This window comes from Prinia subflava (assembly GCF_021018805.1).
Source record: "Prinia subflava isolate CZ2003 ecotype Zambia chromosome W unlocalized genomic scaffold, Cam_Psub_1.2 scaffold_32_NEW, whole genome shotgun sequence".
Lineage (NCBI taxonomy): Eukaryota > Metazoa > Chordata > Aves > Passeriformes > Cisticolidae > Prinia > Prinia subflava.
This window is the reverse complement of record NW_026960609.1, coordinates 1,532,397-1,552,648: the sequence shown is the minus strand read 5'-3', so window position 1 is coordinate 1,552,648 and position 20,252 is coordinate 1,532,397. Positions and strand designations below refer to the sequence as shown.

Below are 20,252 nucleotides of genomic sequence, written 5' to 3'. Positions count from 1 at the left end.
ACATATTCCTTACTGTAATTATATCTGTTTTTATGCTGCAAAACTGTGTAATTACTGTTTCATTTTTAAATTGTTAATTGTCATATGTCATATTTCTCTTCTCATATTTTAATGAAAAAAGGGTGAATTTGTGGAATTGCATTTTATTGAAATGGTATTCTCTGGCTCACCCCTGGTAAGTGTATGGTTTATCCCAAGTCCGTAACCTCCCCTGCACTATCGTGTGTCTGTAACCCCATTGGCCTGAAGATCTATCCGTGCCTGTCACCATGAGATCTTCCTAGTTTGCTGAGCGTTCATACTACAGTAGAAGTGTACACCTTCTCACGCTTGTTAATGTAAACAGAAGATCGTGTTTTGTAAATATTGCCATTGTTATGAATTCCTTCTCCACGAGAAGGGGAGGTTGAATGACAGCCTCCTTGACCAATGTGGGTAAGAGGTGGGAATGCCCACTCTCCAATCCATGGTCACCTTGCTAGAAGTATAAAATAGGAAGGAATAAACAAAGCAGGGATCTTCTGCCCTGCTGCTCTGATCAACCCAAACTCCGGCTCCGAGTGTGTCTTTCTGGCTAGGCTCACAGCGATATCTGGTGCCCACGTGGTCAAATTGCAAGCTGAGACAAGAAAAAAAAGAAGAAAAAATCCATCTTCCACGGCTGCAATCAGAAACCCATGATGTTCTCGGAAGATCGACTGCTAATGGAACTTCTCCGATCATTCCTCATGTCCCGTGAAGCCCAGCTAACCAGTGAACTGTACACTTGGGGAAAGACACGTGGAATTTTTTATAGTCCTGAAAAAGCACTTTCAGTCACCCCATGGAAAACCCTAGGGAAAAGCCTTTTTTCACCTGTCCTTGACGGAGATTCTAATGCGGGCATTCTCTTAGGGACTTGGGCGACAGTCTTTTTGCTTCTAAAAGAGACTGTTCATGATTGGGAAATGGATTCTGGGTTTTTGACAGACAGTACAGTTGGTTCCCCTGCCAGCTCCGTCACTTTCGACGATGAATGCTCTGAAGCAGGGTTCGAGCCATCACAGGAGATCCCCACCCCCATGTCGGGGGTTGAGCGTGGCCAGCGCGAATTTTTGGGAGGGCTACGAGGCTTTTTGGGGTTTTTTTTCTGGGTCAGTGTGTGCAGAGGTCACGGGTGGGCCGTGGGAGCAGGGCATCCCGGCCCCTGGATCGGCGCCGCCTTCAGCGCGGGCGCTGGGTGCAGAGGCACCCCTCCCCCTCGGCCATGGAGCGGGGACGGATGAGCCTACTGTACCTGCGCCGCTGGTGGCCGTGCGGGGGGGAGGATCCTGCAGTGGCACAAACTCCCTGCCCTGCCCTGCACGTTAGGCGCCGGGACGGCACCGCAGCCCGGCCCCTCCCTGCGCAGCCCGCGGAGAGCGCCCCGGCTCGGTCCCGCGCTCGCCGCGCCGCCGGCTAGCCCGGCCCCCAACACGGCGGCCCCACCCTGTCCCACCCCACGCGGGCTTCGGCAGACGAGCCCAGCGGGAGGGAACCCTCCCTACCCCCTCCCCACACAGCCCGCAGAGAGCGGGCTGGGTGCTGCGACAGCCGTGCCATGCTCCCACTCCCCCAGCCAGCACTTGCAGGCTGAGCGGGGAGCAGGGGCGGCAGCTGTGCCGCCGCCATTCCCTCCTGACCGGGACTTGCCTGCCTGGTCCCGAGCACCCCTGATCTGGCAGGGGGCGGAAAGCCATGACCGATCTGCCACGCCCCCCTGCCTAGCGCAACATACACACCCCCGCATGGAGCGGAGGCTGAGTGAGGTGGGGTCTCTGTTGTCCCCCCGCTCGCCCAGCCGGCCCGAGCCGGCTGTGAGAGGGGCAAGTGAGCCTGAAGCGTCGTCATATGTGCATGCTCGCCCTCCCCTGAATTGGGATGTAATTCTTGGTCCTGCATCGCAGCCGAGCGTGGCTGCTGAGCTGACGGAGCTGCTGTCTGAATGTGCAGCAGTGCTCCAGCCGGTCCAGAGAGCTGTGGATGTGGTTTCACAGCCTCACGGCCACACTGCCCTGTCCTGGGCAGATCTGTCTCCCTTCCAAAGGGATGTGGCAAAAAGTGATGTCGGTTTTTCTGATGTCATACAATGGATCAGTCTTGAATTTGAGGATCTGATCCTTCCGTATGAAATTAGATGCCTGGCTTTGGCATTATTTGGACCTGTTCAGGTTTCTACCTTTGAAGACAATTGGAAACGACTGGCCACAGAAGTGGCTGTCCAAAATAGTCAATTGTCTCAAGAAGATCCCTTGTTTGGGGTCAGAGCTAATTTGCTTACTGGGACAAGCGATTATGCTTACCCTGATGTGCAATTTGGCCTTCTTCAGACTGTTCTGAATCTGTGCAGACACATATCAGCACTGATAAAAACTATGTTATCCTCCTCTCTAAAGCAAGACTTCTTGGTTATAGTCCAGAAGCCAGACGAAACCTTTCTTCAATTTGTAAGGTGTCTGATGCATTCTTTAGAGAAGCAAGTTAAGGATAGCACTTTGAATATAATATTGCTAGAACAATTTGCAAAGAGCAATGCTAATTCTGCTTGCCAGAGGCTCCTTGGAAGCCTTCCTGAGACTTCTAATGTCTTGGATATGATCCAGGCCTGTGTGGTTCTGGACACCTCTGACCTTAAGGTGTCTGCCCCGGCTGCTGCCCCACAGCCGTCTGATAAGGGGCTGAAAAGTGAACATAAGACACAGGCAAATGTTCAGGCCAGTGGAAAACAGGGAAAGGAGGCACAGAAAGTGACCCCTTTGTTTTTCTGTGCACGGTGTGGCAGGCCAGAACATACTGCAGAGATATGTGAAGCAGTGGTTCATGTTGAGGGCCAACCTTTGCCAAGTCTGAAAAGTTGGAAGCGGAGAAAGTGCCAAAGACGTCTGGGGAACGAAACAGTTTCCCAAGCTCTGGAGCAAGAGCAAATTTGTTTGGCTGGTTTGCAGCCAGAATCTGCAGTTCAGGAGGTGTTGATGTCACCACAGTAGCAATGGTCATTTTTTTCATTTTTTCTTTTTGGACTTTTGCGAAGTGCACACTTGTGCAGTGGTTCCCACCCCCACCTCCCATGTCACACTCTTTGAGAAAATTCAAATTGCTCAACTTGTATTTTAAGTTTTCTGTCCACAGGTTCGGGAATCTGTGTCGCGAAGGTGGCCGCTGCAAGTCTGCTGAGCTGCCTCAAGTGCACTGGACTGTGATCCTGTCTGATCCTGAAACCTTGTGTACTCTGTGCCACCCTGGTGCCACCCATCAGAGAAGCATCTTCGAGATCTGATTGACATGGACACGGATTTGGCCCATCCTCTCCTTTTCTGCTTGGCCCCCATAGTGGTTTTTGATCCTGTGGAACTGCTTGTTGCAGGATGGGTGGAGTAGTGTGGCGCTGTGTGAGCCAGCAGGCTGTTAATCGTGGACTCAGAGGAACTGTTTGCAATGGTTCAGTTTTATGTACTGTAGCCATTGTGACCTTTGTGGGGAATGTGCACGTGGTTTGGGGTTGCGGTTTGGGACAGAACTTTTGACTTGAGTGATTTTTTTCTTGGAATGCTCCTGCCTTTGCATTATATTGCCTTTGCATCATATAGAAATTTGGAAAAGGAGGGTTGTCTGGTCAAATCATTGTAGAATATGCTCGAGGTAATTTGAGCAGATTACTGCAAAGGGATTCAGGGTGAAACCCTGCACGGCAAAGGCAGAACCAGGCCAACAAGCAACCCTCACACCATGACCAAAATGAAGGTCGGTGAACTTTGTACAGGTTTTTTCTCTTTTTTTTTTCCCGTTGTACAATTGTTCATTTTTCTGTTTTTGTTTTCTTTTTTGTAATAGTTACAAGGGTGAGATGTCACCATGAGATCTTCCTAATTTGCTGAGCGTTCACACTAAAGTAGAAGTGTACACCTTCTCACGCTTGTTAATGTAAACAGAAGATCGTGTTTTGTAAATATTGCCATTGTTATGAATTCCTTCTCCACGAGAAGGGGAGGTTGAATGACAGCCTCCTTGACCAATGTGGGTAAGAGGTGGGAATGCCCACTCTCCAATCCATGGTCACCTTGCTAGAAGTATAAAATAGGAAGGAATAAACAAAGCAGGGATCTTCTGCCCTGCTGCTCTGATCAACCCAAACTCCGGCTCCGAGTGTGTCTTTCTGGCTAGGCTCACAGCGACACGCGCCTACTTCGAATCTCTCTGTTAAGGGTGCAAACGGAGAGGGCTCGCTGTCTTTGCCCTGGAGGCCTGTGGAGGCTCTGCTCTTCTCCCCTTCCTCTCCCCTTCCCTCTCTCCCCCTCCTTCCCCCTCTCCCTCAGTGACCATGCTGCCTTCCCAGAGTCGAACTCCAAATAAATCCTCATGTCATCAGCACCTCACCAGCCGTCTAGAGTCTCCTTGCCTGCCTGTATGCAAATACCAATGAACCTAGGACCTGGGGGGCTCCCAGGGAACCTTCCCCGGGGACCCCCCTAAATCTAAACTGCAACACCTGACCACTACTCGATGGCTCTTAATCCTGTCTTGCAAGGTTTCTACAGAACTCATGCCTCTGTTCCTTTTTTTTTTGGTTCTATCTCAAAGATGCAAATATAAAATTTGATTATTGTGCTTTCTTCCAAGAATTAGGCACTGCAAGGCAGGAAAAGCAGTATTCCACCACAATTTTCTCAAGACAACAATGCAAATTTAGCATATTACTAGTCACAGCAGTTTTCTTTCAGATGTCAAAAAGGCAATATGGAATACATGCTATGGCTTATTGACTAAAAAAGACCAAAGAGGTCAAACACCATGTGCATTTTAAGATAATTTAAAGGGAGCCTGTATGAAACATACAATGTGACAATGCTTCCTGTTTATTTTTTTTGTCATGCACATGATTCTCACACAGTTGCCTTAAGCTGACATTGCTTGGGTAGCTTTCAGTTGCCCAGAGACTTGTAGGGCACTTGCTCTAAAAAGACATTAAGTCTACTGTGAGTCCTAGTGTATTTCTGCTAGTCTCCTGTCATTATCTCCCACATGCAGGTCATCTAAGGGTGTATAAGGCAACTTGATCCAGTTCTCAGTGACAAGGTAAGAATCATTAAGAAAAATATGCATGTACTACATATGGGATTTTCAAAGCACTTCCATTTAAAAGCAACAAACTTCTGTTGTATCTGTCAAGCTTCAAACTGTCACACTGAAATAGTGAGCATGGCTCCCACAAAGGGTATCATTACCCAGCACTTATGCAATCAGAGGAAATATGTTACATCTTACGCTTCTCCCTGTTGAGCAACTTGCAAGCTCATGTAATACTCTACAGAACTGTTATGGTAACTTGTTAGCAGTGTCCCCTCTGTGTGTGGAAAAAACAAAGCTAGCAGAGAGGTGCTTTTTTGTACTCATACCTACTCACATTACTAGAGTAAGCCTGATGAAAATTAATGCAGCTAAATTACTTACATTGCTCCAAGCGTGTCTTCACTATTCTTCTTAAATCTGCTGTCACAAGCTAATTCAAGATAGCTGTACAACTCCAGGAACTTTAATCAGTGATCCAAGCCAGGGAGCTCAGTCAGTCCCCCTGTCTGACAGCTCACTAAAGCTTATAACAAAAGCATTGCAAATGGCATGGAAGTGTAGTTGAAAACAGACGCGCTTTCCCTATGTCTATATTCAGTTACTGAACCAAAAACTCCTAAAGGGAAGGATATTTGAGGATAATGACCTTTCAAATCATGCACATGCAAAACAACTCTGTTTCTCCAATGTCAAATTCATGCTGAGTGTCAGAATTTATTGAAGATCGGAGATTTTGCTACCTTGCTGTCTATAAACTTCTTCCCTTACAGGAAAAAAAGACAAAAACTGGGCATGAAACACTGTTTAAAACCACTTCTTTTTACACACTATTTCTTTAACCAATTCAAACATCTGAAAACCATTCCACTGTGGTACAGCAGAAGCATATGGTGGTGACAAACTCTATTCTCTAAAGAATATCCTTCCCAAAGGGGCATGTTTCATTTAATTGTTAAAATCTGGGGCCTGACTGAAGCAATATCTCATGCTGCCTGTCAGGTTTCTGACTAGAAAGCTCATTCTCACTGTGGTTTAAACATGAACTTTCTCTCAGTTATCATCACTGAATGTGTTATATTTTTCCATTTAGTTTTAGCCCATTGTTTGTATTTAATTCTATTCTCCTTGGCAAGGCACACGTTTTTCAATTCTTAACCACAAATTTTTTAAGTGGTTTGTTTATGTCACTAACTAATTGTGGATGCATGGCTGGAAAAGCAGGGACGTGCACAATCCTGCTCTTAGCTTAAGGGATGAGTAGAAGATGAAATGTCCTTGAACCATTCCTTAGATGGGATAAGGAGGAAGTAAAGCTTGGAACAATAGCTGTAACAGGATGCTAGACAGGATGCATTGACCATAAGTTAGGGAAGATTTGCAGCATTTAGCCTCGTGGACAGAGCTTCTGAACCAATTATGTATACTGCAAGGACCCGTGAACACTATGGTTTAACCAATGATGTTCAGAGTTAGGTGCATGATATGCTTAGCACAGTATAAATGTAAGCCAAATAGCTGAATAAACGAGCAAGATTTTTAACTCATATTGAGTGTTGTCTTGACTCTGGCTGATGCCCTGGCCAACAACTAATAACATGACAAACATTTCAAAACTTCCAACATGAACTGGAAACTTACTCTGTTGATCGCTGCACATCTAAACAAAAATTCCATCTCTCTCGAAAGGTTCATGAACTGCTGTATTAAAGGGTGGCAGTGTTCCCCAAGCGAAGGTGAAGATACTGCTTTAATGCATGATTTTAAGCGGTATGTAAAACAAACAAACATGGGTTGTTCTGTAAGGTATTACAACCACTTATTTTGCAAAATCTTGGTAGGTTTTAAAACTCCATATTGAATATTCAATATTCTTGAAGCAATGTTGCATCAAGATTATTCTCAATGTGCAACTGCTGAATACCCCTAACTCTCGTCCTGATCTCAACAAACTAGATTAAGTTTATAGAGCATCTAACAAATCCCTTCAAGAAAGCAATACCCAACACCACAAAAGCCTACCAGAGAAAAAAGTTAGCTCTACAACAGCATTTCAGTCAAGACAAAGTAGGCAATATACCTTCTGCTAAAACAAACAAACAGACTGATCTTGCAGGAAGCCTGATGTCGAAGCAGACTGCAGCTCAGAATGGCATGTCACAGGTGAGTGACTATTGGCACCAATACAGGTCTCCTTGCAGCAGCTTTCTGGGAGTATGTTACATATCTTATTTTGATCTAAGCTGCATTTACAGAGGACTTCTTTCTGGGTATTTTGTTTCACACATCTGTATGCACACACATTCTGCATTCACTTTAACAGCTGATGTAAGGTGGCCAAAAAGGTACAAGCTTATTTGGGTTTTATTTAGATATATCACAAAAGGCAATAATATTAATTAAGTGGAGATGATGGTAAATGAAAAGCTCTAGTAAATAACACCAAGAGGATAACTGTGGAATTGCATTTTATGGAAATGGTTTGCTCTGGCTCACCCCTGAAAAGTGTATGGTTTATCCCAAGTCTGTACCCTCCCTGCAGTATCATGTATCTGTAACTCTATTGGCTGGAGAATGTTACCGCGCCCACCTTGAACCTCTGTGTTAAAAGTGCAAACACAGAGAGCCCGCCCTCTTTGCCCCTCTTTCCCCTGGAGGTCTCCGGAGGCCCCCTTCTCCCTCTCCCCTTCCCCCTCTCCCCTTCCCTTCCCCCCTTCCTCAGTGAATAAACCCTCATCTCATCAGCACCTCAGCAGCCGTCTGAAGTCTCTTTGCCTGCCAACACGCGAACACCCATAACCCTAGAGCCTGGGGGGTTCCCAGAGAACCCTCCCCGAGATCCCCCCCAAAATTTAAACTACAACAGATAACCATGTGAGAGCTGCTGCTGTCTACCTGCCTGAATACAGAGCTTCTGTATCAACAAAGGAAAGCTACTTCTTTCCTCACTGGATAGCACAGCTGAACAGATTATTGAACTTCAGGAAGATCCCAAGATAGTATCAGCAGTAACATACATTTCACAGATGCACACAAAAAAAATCCCTCACAAATTTCTGTTATGCACAACAGTTCATCCAATATACACAAACTAGGAGACAGGGACCTCTTGATTTCCCTTCAAGCTTCCTTGAAAATATTTGGGCTAGACTTATCTGAAAATACCAGGGTTTGAGGTGTGCAATTTCTTTGCTGTATCCATATTTCTTTAGCAGAAATCTGGGCACAAATCAAACAATATTTTTCTTGCTCCTATAGCCAGCAAGTGTGCAGTGATAACATGACTTAAGAGTTACTTGCCTCAGAAGGACATTTTTATTGACCTTTGTTTCTTTTCACATATCCTTTCCTGATATCACCTCATCTTAATACTATCAAGCTGCACTAAGCAGAGTTTATACTGCAACTCAGACTACGTGTTCCACTGCTTCTCAGATACCTTTATATCCAAACCAAAATCATTTTAACACTTGTCTAAGACCAGCCTGTACAGCAAGACTAGCTTGAAAATGAACTTTTGAAGTGACCGTGTATCTTTAGTATAAAAATATTGAATAGAAACACTTTCCTGCAAGTTGTCAATTTACCATGAGATCTACTCAATAACTGTTTTGAGTATTATTTTTCCATAAAGTAGCCTTGATAATTTGAAAAAAGGAGTAGCATCTTTCTTGCAGAAAGTGACAGCATCTCATTCGGTGTTTAGAACCAGCAAAACTCTTCCTTCTAGTTAAAGTTCAGTACAAGTAACCCCTCTGAGCTAACCTCAAACTTCCTGTGGCTCCTTTAGATGATAGAGTTGAAAGGATAAGTACACAACACAGAATGAAAAGCAGTGACATATTTAAGCCATACCTTAATACTCCTTCCATTTGGTCTTGGTTGTAGCCTTTTGCACTTTCACCTGCAGCAGATGCATTGTTCTCCTTCGTGCTATTGGGCTTACTTTGATCACTGCTATTGGCTGGTTTTCCGCAGTAAACGCCTCCCCCAGCAGTACTTCCATTCTTCATAATAGCTTCCAACAAAACTATAAAAACAACAATATATCATAGTATCATTGCAGGCATTAGTGATTAAGTCAGGGCTCTCAAGTATCTTAGATGAGAGCACCACATTACAAGATTAGCTGCTACATCCTCCTTCCTTGTCAATCACCACTTTGTGCCACAAATGTTTCCTTTTCATGGCAAAACTATGGAAAAGTGTTTCAAAATTAGTGACTAGACTGCTCCCAACTATCTCTGCCAAGGTAATGTAACACTGGAGAGAATTTGTCCACGTGCTTCATTTCTAGATGTTTTTTAGAAGGACTGAACCTGAGCCTTGAGGTGAAAACATCTGAACACCTGAATAAGCAACTGTAAATTGAAGAAGAGGAACTAACCTTACACTCTATAGAAACTGCAAATTATTCCACAGACATCAAGCGCATCTCCAGCACATTTCAGTTCTTACAATACATTCCTATCTGTAACCTGAGTCATTAGTGGCCACAAAATGATGCTCTACTCCTTCCAGGCAATATCAGCTGAAATTCAAACCACTGTTAAAATGCCACAAAAAACACAGGATCAGCCAAGTACACCCAACTCAAAATCTGAATCTTGAAAACCAGTTGGCTTCTGCTAGTTCTTGAAATCCTGTATCATTCCATGTTCCAGCAGATATCAAATGTAGCAGTTTTAATAAACATTATACACAAAGTCTGGTTTTTCTTTCTGTATATAAGCCTGTATTTTGGGGGTATCTGTCTTAGCAATGAATCAGAAACAATACCATTCCAACATAAGGGACTGCACACAAAGTATAATATAGATCAAAGATTATTAAATAGTCCACCTTTCCTGAAAACAGATTCCTTCAGAGCAACATGGCAAACTACATAGGCTAAAATTGTTTAATAAAGAAAACGAGTCATTATCTACATTAAAAATGCACTAATAAAAACTGCTAAGGAAAAATGTCCCATGCACTGTGAAAGCATAGCACTTTCTTCTAGAAAGCCAGTGGGAAGAATCCTTAAGAATTTTCTCCTAAATCCAAAAAAAAAAAAAAATTCTCCTCTGCCTAGCATGGTCTTTCTTAGAGCAGCAGAAAACTGGGATCCTACACATCATAGCTTGTATATCACAGGAAGAAAAGAAAGTGAAGCTTTGTTGAAGAGGAGAGCCACCACTTCTTGAAAGCTCCCCAGTATTTACTTTTCCATTCACTTATTAGTGAATAGCTACACTCAGCCTGAACAAGAAAGTCAGCTGACTTCAGAGCTGGTCCTGCCCTCCAGCTGCCTCAGCAAGACTCATGGATTGATCAGATCAGACTCTTTACAGCAGATATAAGCAAACAACTAAGCTTTAGATGTCTAGTTGTAACTGAGGGGATGCTTTCAGTACAAGTGAAATCTGGAGCTTGAAATCAGGAGAGCTACAGTTGCATTATAGATTAAAACTGAAGGACATATTCAATATTTGCAATACTTTATTCTAAATCCTCTGTTGTGGCATATGAAGTTCTGAGGTAAATGAAGTAATAACAACTCCAATGAGGTGACCAGGTCTGCAGGTTTAAAACTACTCAAGAACAGAGCTTTGAGCAGACAGTGCCCTCAGAATGAAGTGTTTCAGTCTCAATGTGTTCCAAAGAAGTGCTACTAGAAAACAAAACAAAATTATTTTTCTGTCTAGTGAGTATGACATTTAACAGTGGCATCCCATAGAATCCTATTGAACATGTGGCCTTCTTGAAACAATGCTTACTCAAAGTTTTGCAGTTCCTCCTTTTATATCGGTATTGCTCTAGAAATTTCTCGTCCCTGCACCAACATTTATGCAGAACCTGTGGGAGCAGAAATGGCAGAAATGCATGCATGGGTGACAGTTTGCATTTTTAACATCCAGTGTTTCTTCACAGCAAGTGTGGCTCTAAGTCTCTTAATGAATAGGTTTGGCTGCAGTATACTTTAAACATTACTATTTTCTAACTCCCTTCTCAGACCTCATAACGGAGTTGCATTGCTGAGAATACAATGCAGGATGCTTAAAAAAATAAAATTCAAATATATCGGTGTGAACTTCTTAAAATAGCAGGACAAGCGTATACAAACATGCTATTGTCCTACACTGAAAAAGAAAACCACACAAAGAGTATGGGACCATTGTTTCCTTCAAAGAAAAGATATAGTTTAGATATTCAGAAAAAACTCTGACTCTTCCATGAACTGCTGGTGGTAAAATCAGCTGTTAGAACTGTAGTACCAACAGTGCATTAAAGAAAACTTTCACTGTGCATCTAGTATTTCAAAACAGGGCATACAGCCAACCAAAGACTTGTTTTGTTAGCAGGTAAGGAAACGAATCTTATCTCTGAATGTGTCTGAAGCCTCTCATGTGTGTACTATTACCTCTTGTTGAATGAAAGATCCTTGGACTACATTTGATTCCATTATTCATTGAACATGACCCCTATACACACAGTTTGACTAATGGAAGAATTCTAATTCAGAATTTGTCCTAATGCAACAGCCTAAAAACTCAGCTGACATGCACCCAAAAAAATTGTTTTTAAAGGCAGCATCAGAAATAGGAAAAAAACATCTTAAGAAGCACTGAAAAAATAAAGTTTTTCTTAACATTGTTTTCTGCCTTCAAACAGAATGGCACCTAAGTTTGAAAGGGTCATCTTGTCCTTTGATGTCTTTAAACCCACTCTTAAAAATCTTTTCCAGACATGCAATTAGGTTCCGTTCAGTTGCAAGATGAATCATTAGCAAAAATCAAAATCAAACTTTTTTTTAACAGCTGAAGGGTAAAATTATTTTCTAGCAAAGAATTACGTCAACATGGACACTGCTAATATGAAGTCATTAGCTCAGTATCATTAAATAAGCATTGACCTTACATTTCACACTAGTAAAGCCTTAAAATAGCAGTGCTACAGTCAGCATATTTCAGGCAGCTTTGTTTAGCAAAACTAAACTTCACTGATGACTGAACTAGTGCTGAATGCCCTTCAAATGTAAATGTTGCCAAAAGCAGATCACACACAGCATTGTTTTAGAGACAATAGTTAAAACCTATTCTCTGTCCTTTTGTAATCCACTATAACATCAGGAGGAGGAAGCTCCTGCCAGTAAAAGATTCAGCATTACCGTTCTCATTGCTTTTATGACTGACAGAACTTCATTTGTGAAATGGTGGGCAATTTTTCTCAAAATGATACTAAAGGTACAACAAACGCAGAATCTGCAACTTCAGTGAGAAATTAGTTCAACTACCTTCTAATCCACACTCCAGAGAAAAAAAAAAGTGAGCAGTGACAACTGGGCCTGCACCACATTGTCCTAGCACCATATAAACCAAACACATTGTGACTGTAGAATAAGAATTTGTGTTAGAACTAAATGGGCTAACAAAACCTTAACTGCTTCTTTCTCTCTGGTATATACTACGACACATTTTTGATTACCTGAATTATGAGTTGGATTTCGTCTTCAAGTGGACCCCCCACTAAAAGATGCCAACGAGAGCAATTTAATTTGTTCTTAGTGTAAAATGCCAGCTGTAATTTATTGCACCTCTTCCAGAACCTGTCCTGAAAAAGAGTTTGTGTCCTTGCACCTTACTGCACTTTTAAGAGGACCATTTAAGTGCCTCAAACTTTAAACCAAAATAAATTCAATGAGTTGGTGTTGTATTGGGAGGAAATGAGATGAGTTTAAGATTTAACAACCTCCACAGCTGAAGCATAGAGATATTAGAAGTTTACAGAGTCCCCTAATATCAAAGTATCTAGTTCAAATCAGGCCTAGGGCTTTTTCAGTGGTATTAGGGCATCTGCAATTCTCTTTAGCTTCAGATGGGGCTTCAACTGCCCACCAGTACCACAAATCAGGCCCTTCTTTCAAGCTGAATACCTGAAAAAACGAAGCATAAACAATTAGCTGGTCACTAATGGAAACAGAGTGAACTGACTTATTTAACATCACAGAGAAATTCTGTGAAGCTTTTACTTTAAAAGACACAGTTCCTCAGATTACAGCCCACTACCACAAGGCCATCTTCTTTTCCCCAGGTCTGTGCCTCATGTGTGATTGACTCTGCTAGTTTCCAGTGAATAAAACACGTGTCCTACAGACAATAGCCTAATTAGCCATCTATTTCTTGCACTGAATACTTTATAATGGTGGTTATGTAGTGACAGTCCTACTTAAAAAAAAAACACACCAAATGCTCAAAACAAGTCAGATGAAGATTTTTTTTCCCTGAAAGCTACTCTAGATCTTATCTTTGAGATATAAGATGATAAGCTGTGTGAAGCAGACGAAGCTATTTGCTCTCCTTGGTGGAAGAAGCTGAATTGAAATCCTCTGCCTTCCTGCCTCCCGACCAACACAGATTCCAAAAAGTTCAAAGTATTTTCATGCATGTCATGTTCTCAAGCCACGGAAATTTAGGGGAATATGGCAACATCATACTGTCTTGCAGGAGAAAAAACAAACACTTGAAAAATTAAACACTAATTAAAAAAGAAAAGTATCAGTGAAATTTTCATTTATTGTTTGCACATAATAAGAAGACAGGAGATAAGAGGCCCAAAAATATTCACTGCATCTCCTCACAGCAACTTCCAGTCAAGATTTCGCCTCAAACTTACACTTCAGAAACGGCAAATGCTGAGGCCTTTAAGTGGTACAGGGCACTGAAGTAGTTCCTACTCCTTTCACAGCATAGACCAGTGAGAGCCAGAGGAATGTAACAAGTCCCTGCTGTGTCCAAAGGTGTCTTGAGCGGACTTCCGGCACTGTGTGACAGAAAGGCTCCAAGACAGGTAACAGTTCTACATACACTGAAACCTTACTACAGTTCCTTTTAAACAATTATTTCTAAATACCTTTTGCTAAATGGTTTCAAGTTTTTAGTATGGAGTAGTCAGAAGAGCTAATTAAGTCTGGGGGGGAGCCACATATTCCATTTTCTCCAGGAAAGGTAAACTCATGTGCAATTCCTAAGTGGCTGCTATACAACCAAAAGGGAACCAAACCCAAGAAAACCCAAACCACAAGTATATTAGAGAATGAACACACGGTCCACTCTGGAGCTGCAGCTCTCATTGCAAGCTGTTAGAGAGGGGTGATCCACAGCGACAGAAAAGAAGCCAACCCAGCCTGTCTCGGCCTGGGGCCTGAGATGTCCTGATGTTAATCGGGACTAAGCCGCGTCTGTATGGCCGCGCTTTTACTGATGGCTGTAGGGAGGAGAGGGAATGTAGGCGAGGAGCTGGGTCGGCCCTGGAAGATCCACACTGGCACCGGGGGAGGTGAACCCACTCCTCCGCAGCGCCTGACGCCGGAGTCATGCACTGGCGGGGGGGAAGGCACTGCCCTGAGCGCTGCTCCTGGGCGCACACTCCGGCCTCCTTTCCCAGCCGAGTGGCGCGCCCCGCCACAGCCCCGGGCTGGCTTTGGGGCCGGGTCCCGCTCGCCTCAGCCTGCATAGCCCCCCGGAGGAGGCCCCCCTGCGCCCGCCCTCCTGCGGGCCCCGCGGGCGGTCCAGGCTCGTCCCGACGGAGCCAGGCCGCGGGAGCGGGGAGGGGGCCGGGCTTCACCTCGGGCCGTCTCGGTCGGGTAGAGCTTCTGCGCCTTGCCCAGGAAGCGGAGGGCGCGGTCGCGGTTCCCGGCCTCCAGCGCCTCCCGCGCGATCCCAATGCACTTCTCGGCCTCGTCCCGGTTCCCCTCCATGGGCTTCTCCTTCCGCTGGCTCCGCCCGCCGCAGCGAAGAGAGAAGGGGCCTGAAGCCAGAGCGGAGGTGAGCAGAGCGGAGGAGCCGAGAGCGGCGCGGGACGTCAGGCAGAGCTGCGTTCACTCCGCAGGGCTCATCCCGCCCCTGCCCCGGCGCTGCCGCAGCCCCAGCGCGGCACTCACCCCGGCGCCAGCCCGGCCGCCCGTTCCGGGCCCCGCCGCGCGTGCGCCGCCCTGCCCGGGCCCCGCCGCGCATGCGCCGCCCTGCCCGCCCGGGGCTCCGCCGCCGCCCGGCCTGGAGCGGCTGGAAGGGCCGGGAGCGCAGCCGCCCGCACGCCAGGCCCCGCGAGGGAGCCGGCTGCGATGGGCAATTACCGTGCGCGATGCCGCAGCACTGCGGCCCTGCACAGAAATGAGAGGAGCCCGCGCGGGGCCACTGCTTCCCGTGCCTGACTATGCCTTAAGGTACTCATTAGCACCTCGTTACGGCTCAGTGTAATTACTAACATCAATTACAGCCTGGCAAGGACTGCTTTGCCGCGAAGGAAGCAGTCGGGTGCCGATCCAGGGAAGCACCGCAGTGGCAGAGGAGCGCAGTTAGCACAGGTCTCACCAGTGTCTCTGATCTAGGTCACCGCCTTCCAGCTACAGTGCTGCAGCAGAGATTATTGCCTGCAAGAGCCCGGTCTCAGCAGAAGCATCTCTACTTGCAGTATTTCACTGCTGACTGCAGTTCTGGAAGGCAGGGAGCTTGCTACCGCCAGCCGCATATAGTAACCATTCCCTTCTGTGTTACCAAAAAGAGCTTTCCCGTACCACAACAGGCAGGGCTTTGCTGCATGAAGTGGCAGAGTGGAGGACACCTGAAGGTGTGCCCACACCCCCCTATAATCCACAGCTACTGAGAATTCTACTGCAAGGCACAATTTAAAGTCTGCTGCAGTACAGTCCTGCTGTCATGGATTTCTGTACAAAGCTTTTGCAAGCTGAAACAGTAAGAGGGTCCAGGCCCTGACACAAAATTATGTGAAGCATGGAATTTCAACATCCCTTCAGCTTATCTTATGCTCCTGCATGACAGACCCTCTCCCTCTATGGAGGCTGACACTGAGTAAAACTGGCCTTAAATAACATCAGCCTTTCATCTGCCCTGCTAAAGACAACTTCAGCACGACACAGCAGGTTCAGTTAGGAAGAGTGTAAGTTTACAGGACAAAGCCCTGTGCCTTGCACTGCATGGTATTTACTAACTGCACTATTCTCAGGCTGTATTTCAAGAAGCCCCAAGCCTTGCAGGAAGGGTTGTCAGTTACTTGCTCTTGGAACAACTTCAAGAGCTGCGCAGTGGAGACCACATTTTCCAGTTAATGGAAAAGAGAAATCAGTCTTGGCATAACCTTTATTGAGTATTTCCACTCTAGTAGATGAGAAGTCTGTACAAAACCAAACATTTCCTTTACTTAAAACCAATCTAGAAACAGTCAGCTCAATTACAACCCACTACGAACACAATAGCTTCTTTGAAGCCATGGTAACACTTAAATATGGTTAAGACTCCAATGCAGAAATTTGGTTTGTTAGAAAGCTCAAGGGAGCTTTAGCTTCTTAAAGTTAAAAGGCAAAATTGTGTTTCACAGATACAGTCCACTGGAATCACCAACACTGGACAAATTAAGTACTTTGAGTCCTGAGATAACAAGGAATCCTGGTATCCTTTAGACAGTCTTCTGTTGTCCTTTCTTGCCAATGAGGGACTTGTGGATATGTGGTATTACACCTAAGAAAGAACAACAGTTAAGACCATGCTATTTCTCTTCAATTTTCTTAAACTTCATACTTCAAATAAAATGACAACACTAAGGAACTTCAAATCTGTGACTGTTCATACCACCCAAGTACCCATGAACAGCAAGCAACTGACATACCACCACCAGCAATTGTTGCTTTGATCAAAGAATCCAGCTCTTCATCTCCTCTAATGGCAAGCTGCAGGTGACGGGGAGTGATACGTTTCACCTTCAAGTCTTTGGATGCATTTCCTGCCAGCTCAAGGACCTGAAACAAAACCATTTTTCAACAGTTACAATTAAAGGAGACCAATGGCACAGTCTTAGCTGTTTAATTCTCGGTTAGAAATACAGCGTCACTGTTAGTGACACCAAGACAGCAAACAATGTCTCTTTTGAAGGAGTTCCTCCTTTGGAGCTCTGCATTTAGTTTTCCCAATGACAGAGTAAGTGTTCTACAGCAAATATGGCATACTGTAATGGCTCATTTTAAAAGTTATTTCACACACTACATTTTTCCTACAAGTCACACTCAGGGATTTGCATGAAATGCAGGAGTTATGTTTTGTGGTCTTTTGCTGATGTATGCATTTAAAGTGTCTCAAAGCACACAAAGAGTTCACAACCCAGTCCAAACTGTCAAATACAGTAGGCAATGGTCATTATGCCTTTTGGGGATTGACCACCTTGCTGGCACCCCATGCAGGCATTTTACCTCAGCTGTCAGGTACTCCAGGATTGCAGCACTATACACAGCAGCTGTGGCTCCTACACGCCCATGGCTGGTTGTCCTAGACTTCAGGTGCCTATGGATGCGGCCAACAGGGAACTGGAAAATAACAGAAGTATGAACAAGCTGTGACAACAGAATGTCTCTGCACAAAACCACACCCTGGGCAGCAGAATCCCAGGGGCAGCAGCACAGGCTAATTTCAAAACTTGAGAATCCAGTTAAGACACTGCATGCCAAACTCACATCAGCAACTTGCACAATTCTCAGCACAAGCAGTAGCAATGGCCACAAGGGAATTACTTTCCTCCCTGCATATGCAAAGGTCTAAACCCCATCAGGTGTGCTAATGTCTGGCTTATGAGCCTTACATCATTCCAAACAACAGCAAGACAGAAGAGTGTGAACGTTTCACACAAACAAACCAACAGATGGAAAGCCTGACTTGAACTCACCCACATCCCAGCCCCTGCTCACCTGCAATCCAGCCCTTTGGGAGCGGGAAACTGCTTTGGTCTTGGTCTTCCCAGAGTCCTTCCCAGCTTTCCCACCAGCCTAGCAACACAAAGAGAACAGAAGCTGACGTCCCCCACCGCGCATGCGCGCCCTCCGCACCCCGCCGCACAGGCCCCTCCCCGCGCGCATGCGCGGCCACCACACCGTCCCCCCCCCGTCCCCGTCCCCCCGTCCCCGGGGCGCCAATGCGCGTGCGACCCTCCCCCCACTAAGCCCGCGCGCGTTCCCCCCACCATCAACAGCACGGAACCGCCCCGGCCCCAGCCACCGCCGTCCGTTCCCCGATTGGCCCCCGCTGTTCCTCACCATAGCAAACCGGAGCGCACTGTCGCACAAGGGAAAACTGAAGCAGAGAGCGTCCCGCACGCACCAAGCCCGGACGCGAGCACCGACCGAACCGAACCCGCCGCAAATCAAACTATGCCCACTCCCGCCTTCCCCCGGCCCTTTATATTCACACCGTGCGGCCGCATCCGGGAACCCCGGCCTCTCCGCCAGCCAATGGCCGCGGGCGGGACGGCCGCTCTGCCCCAGCGACAACCAATGGCGGGGCGAGGCCGGCCGCAAGATGGGGGGGTGGGGGAGGGGGGCAGGAGAAGCCCCCGCCTCCACTTAAAGAGACAAGATGGGATGAAGGCGGGGGTGTTTTGGTTATGTCGCCCGCCTTTTGGGGGCTTCCTTCGCCTCGGCGCCGGCGGCCTGTGCTGGGGATGGGGCTCCGTGGGGTCACCGGCGGGAGAGGCCCTTCCCAGAGTCACTCCACTTATTTTCCCGGGGTTCTGTATCGCCAGGTCCCGCTCCGGCACCGAGCCTCGCCTGTGTACTTAAATCGCTCCAGAGCCGCTGCGCTCCTGGCGAAGCTTTCTTTCCACAATCGAGTTATTTGGCTTTGTGTGCAAAGCGCCTCAGGAGCAGCCTGAAGGAGATCATGTCCCGGGCTTGGGATGAGGGGCTATTACACTGCGTTAGTGAGGACACTAGGCTGCTCAGGGGCATCGAATAAAGCTCGCATCAACACCTCAACATTCTGGCGGTGGGAAAGTGCCAATGAAAAGAACAGGGAATATGCCTTTATTAATATTCAGCTCTTTATTAAAGTCATCAGCTGGATGGTAGCGTCCGGCAGGAGTTTTCCACACTGCAAGTGCTGTCCCAGTTCATCACTCCACTGCAAACAGTGGGTGGCGAGTCCTTGTTCCCATAGGAACAGCTAGGAGTTCTCTCTGGTCAACCATCAGAAGGCAGAGCAGTGGCAGTCTGTCACTGGAGTGCACAGTCAGCTCTTAACCCTCAGGGAAAAACCTGGAGTTTCCCGTTCTCTGTCTCAGTCACTTGAGCTGGCCGGCTCCCATTCCATTGAGACTCCTCATAGGTTATGGTGAGTCTTCAAACCAGGCCAGGGGGTGCGTCCACTCCTTCCTCGGCCAGGGCACTATCTAATTCTCCTCTGATGCATCTAGCTTCCCATCTTGGGGTGCAGTTCCTCTCAAAAAAGCCCTCCCAGGATTCACAGGGTCGGTTTTATTTGCATATACAAATGCATATGCATTTGTCCTGGTCGCAGCAGAGGGTATCCCTGCTGAAAAGGTAGTTACAGCGAACAATGACAGGGCTATCTAGACAGGAGCCGCTCCTTTTCACATTTTAATGAGGTAGGAGAATGCCACAGGGCTGCTTCCCTTCATCCTCAAACTTGCTGGGGTGTGGGGCTACATCTAGCCTAGCCGGGAGGGGGTCAGCGGCTTTCTAGGGACAGCAGCATCACCCCAGCTATGGGGTTCTCTGCAAAAGAGAAAAAAACCCCCATTTTTCTAAAAGGCTGGGTGACGGCACAAATTGATGGGAGGAGGGGGTTGCATTTTGAGTACTCAGAAACTCTTTTAATATGCTAATGGATGCTCCACATTTTCCTCTGTGGGGATGGTGCGGCTGTCTTGCTATGGGTGCTAGGACAGGGATGGCACAACCCCTCTCGACCGGGTTTTCCCTTCCCTGGGAAACTCTGGGGGTTCCAGTGCCCCCCCCCCCCCAGCCCCCCCCCCCTCCCTCCCCCCCATTTACTCTGTTCAGAGCCCGGCCGTGGTTCTCATTAGCAGTGGCTGCACCTGTCAGGGCCTCATGGCATGGCTGTGGTTGCCCGGCGGCTGGTGTTCTAGAGACATAGCCCTGCCCCCCTCCCAGGGCCACAGCAGCGAACACGGGCAGCTTTTTGAGCCCTCATACCCACTGGAAATTAGTTCATAACACCAACAACTACACATGTGCACTGATTTTTTATTTTTTCATCTATCGCAAGCAGGGGATGCACCAATACCTAGGGCCACCCAGCCTCAGACCTCTTTGTGTCTCTGGATATTTCACAAACTAGAGTTAAAAGCATTTTATCCTTAATTCTGTT

The 20,252-nt window shown here is 46.4% G+C and overlaps 2 protein-coding genes across 4 annotated transcripts in view; both read right to left on the bottom strand.

Annotated features, from left to right (window-relative positions):
* LOC134565039 (dnaJ homolog subfamily B member 14-like) overlaps positions 1-15,074 on the bottom strand; it is a 35,083-nt gene extending 20,009 nt beyond the window's left edge. The window contains exons 1-3 of one of the 3 annotated variants that reach the window (XM_063424407.1): positions 13,738-15,074; positions 10,842-10,920; positions 8,938-9,112 (exon numbers count right to left, since the gene is read on the bottom strand). In XM_063424407.1, the coding sequence (XP_063280477.1) occupies positions 8,938-9,095 (158 nt within the window). In that variant the 5' untranslated portion in view covers positions 9,096-9,112; positions 10,842-10,920; positions 13,738-15,074. The remainder of the gene's footprint in view (positions 1-8,937; positions 9,113-10,841; positions 10,921-13,737) is intronic. The other 2 variants (XM_063424406.1, XM_063424408.1) reach the window with 2 other exon arrangements.
* Positions 15,075-16,202: 1,128 nt separating this feature from the next.
* LOC134565038 (histone H2A.Z) lies at positions 16,203-18,359 on the bottom strand. Its single transcript, XM_063424404.1, has 5 exons — positions 18,161-18,359; positions 17,816-17,893; positions 17,324-17,437; positions 16,747-16,876; positions 16,203-16,598 (listed from the first exon to the last, which is right to left on the bottom strand). Exons 1-5 carry the CDS (start codon positions 18,161-18,163, stop codon positions 16,537-16,539), a joined length of 387 nt encoding a protein of 128 aa, XP_063280474.1. The 5' UTR covers positions 18,164-18,359; the 3' UTR covers positions 16,203-16,536.
* Positions 18,360-20,252: the final 1,893 nt, after the last annotated feature.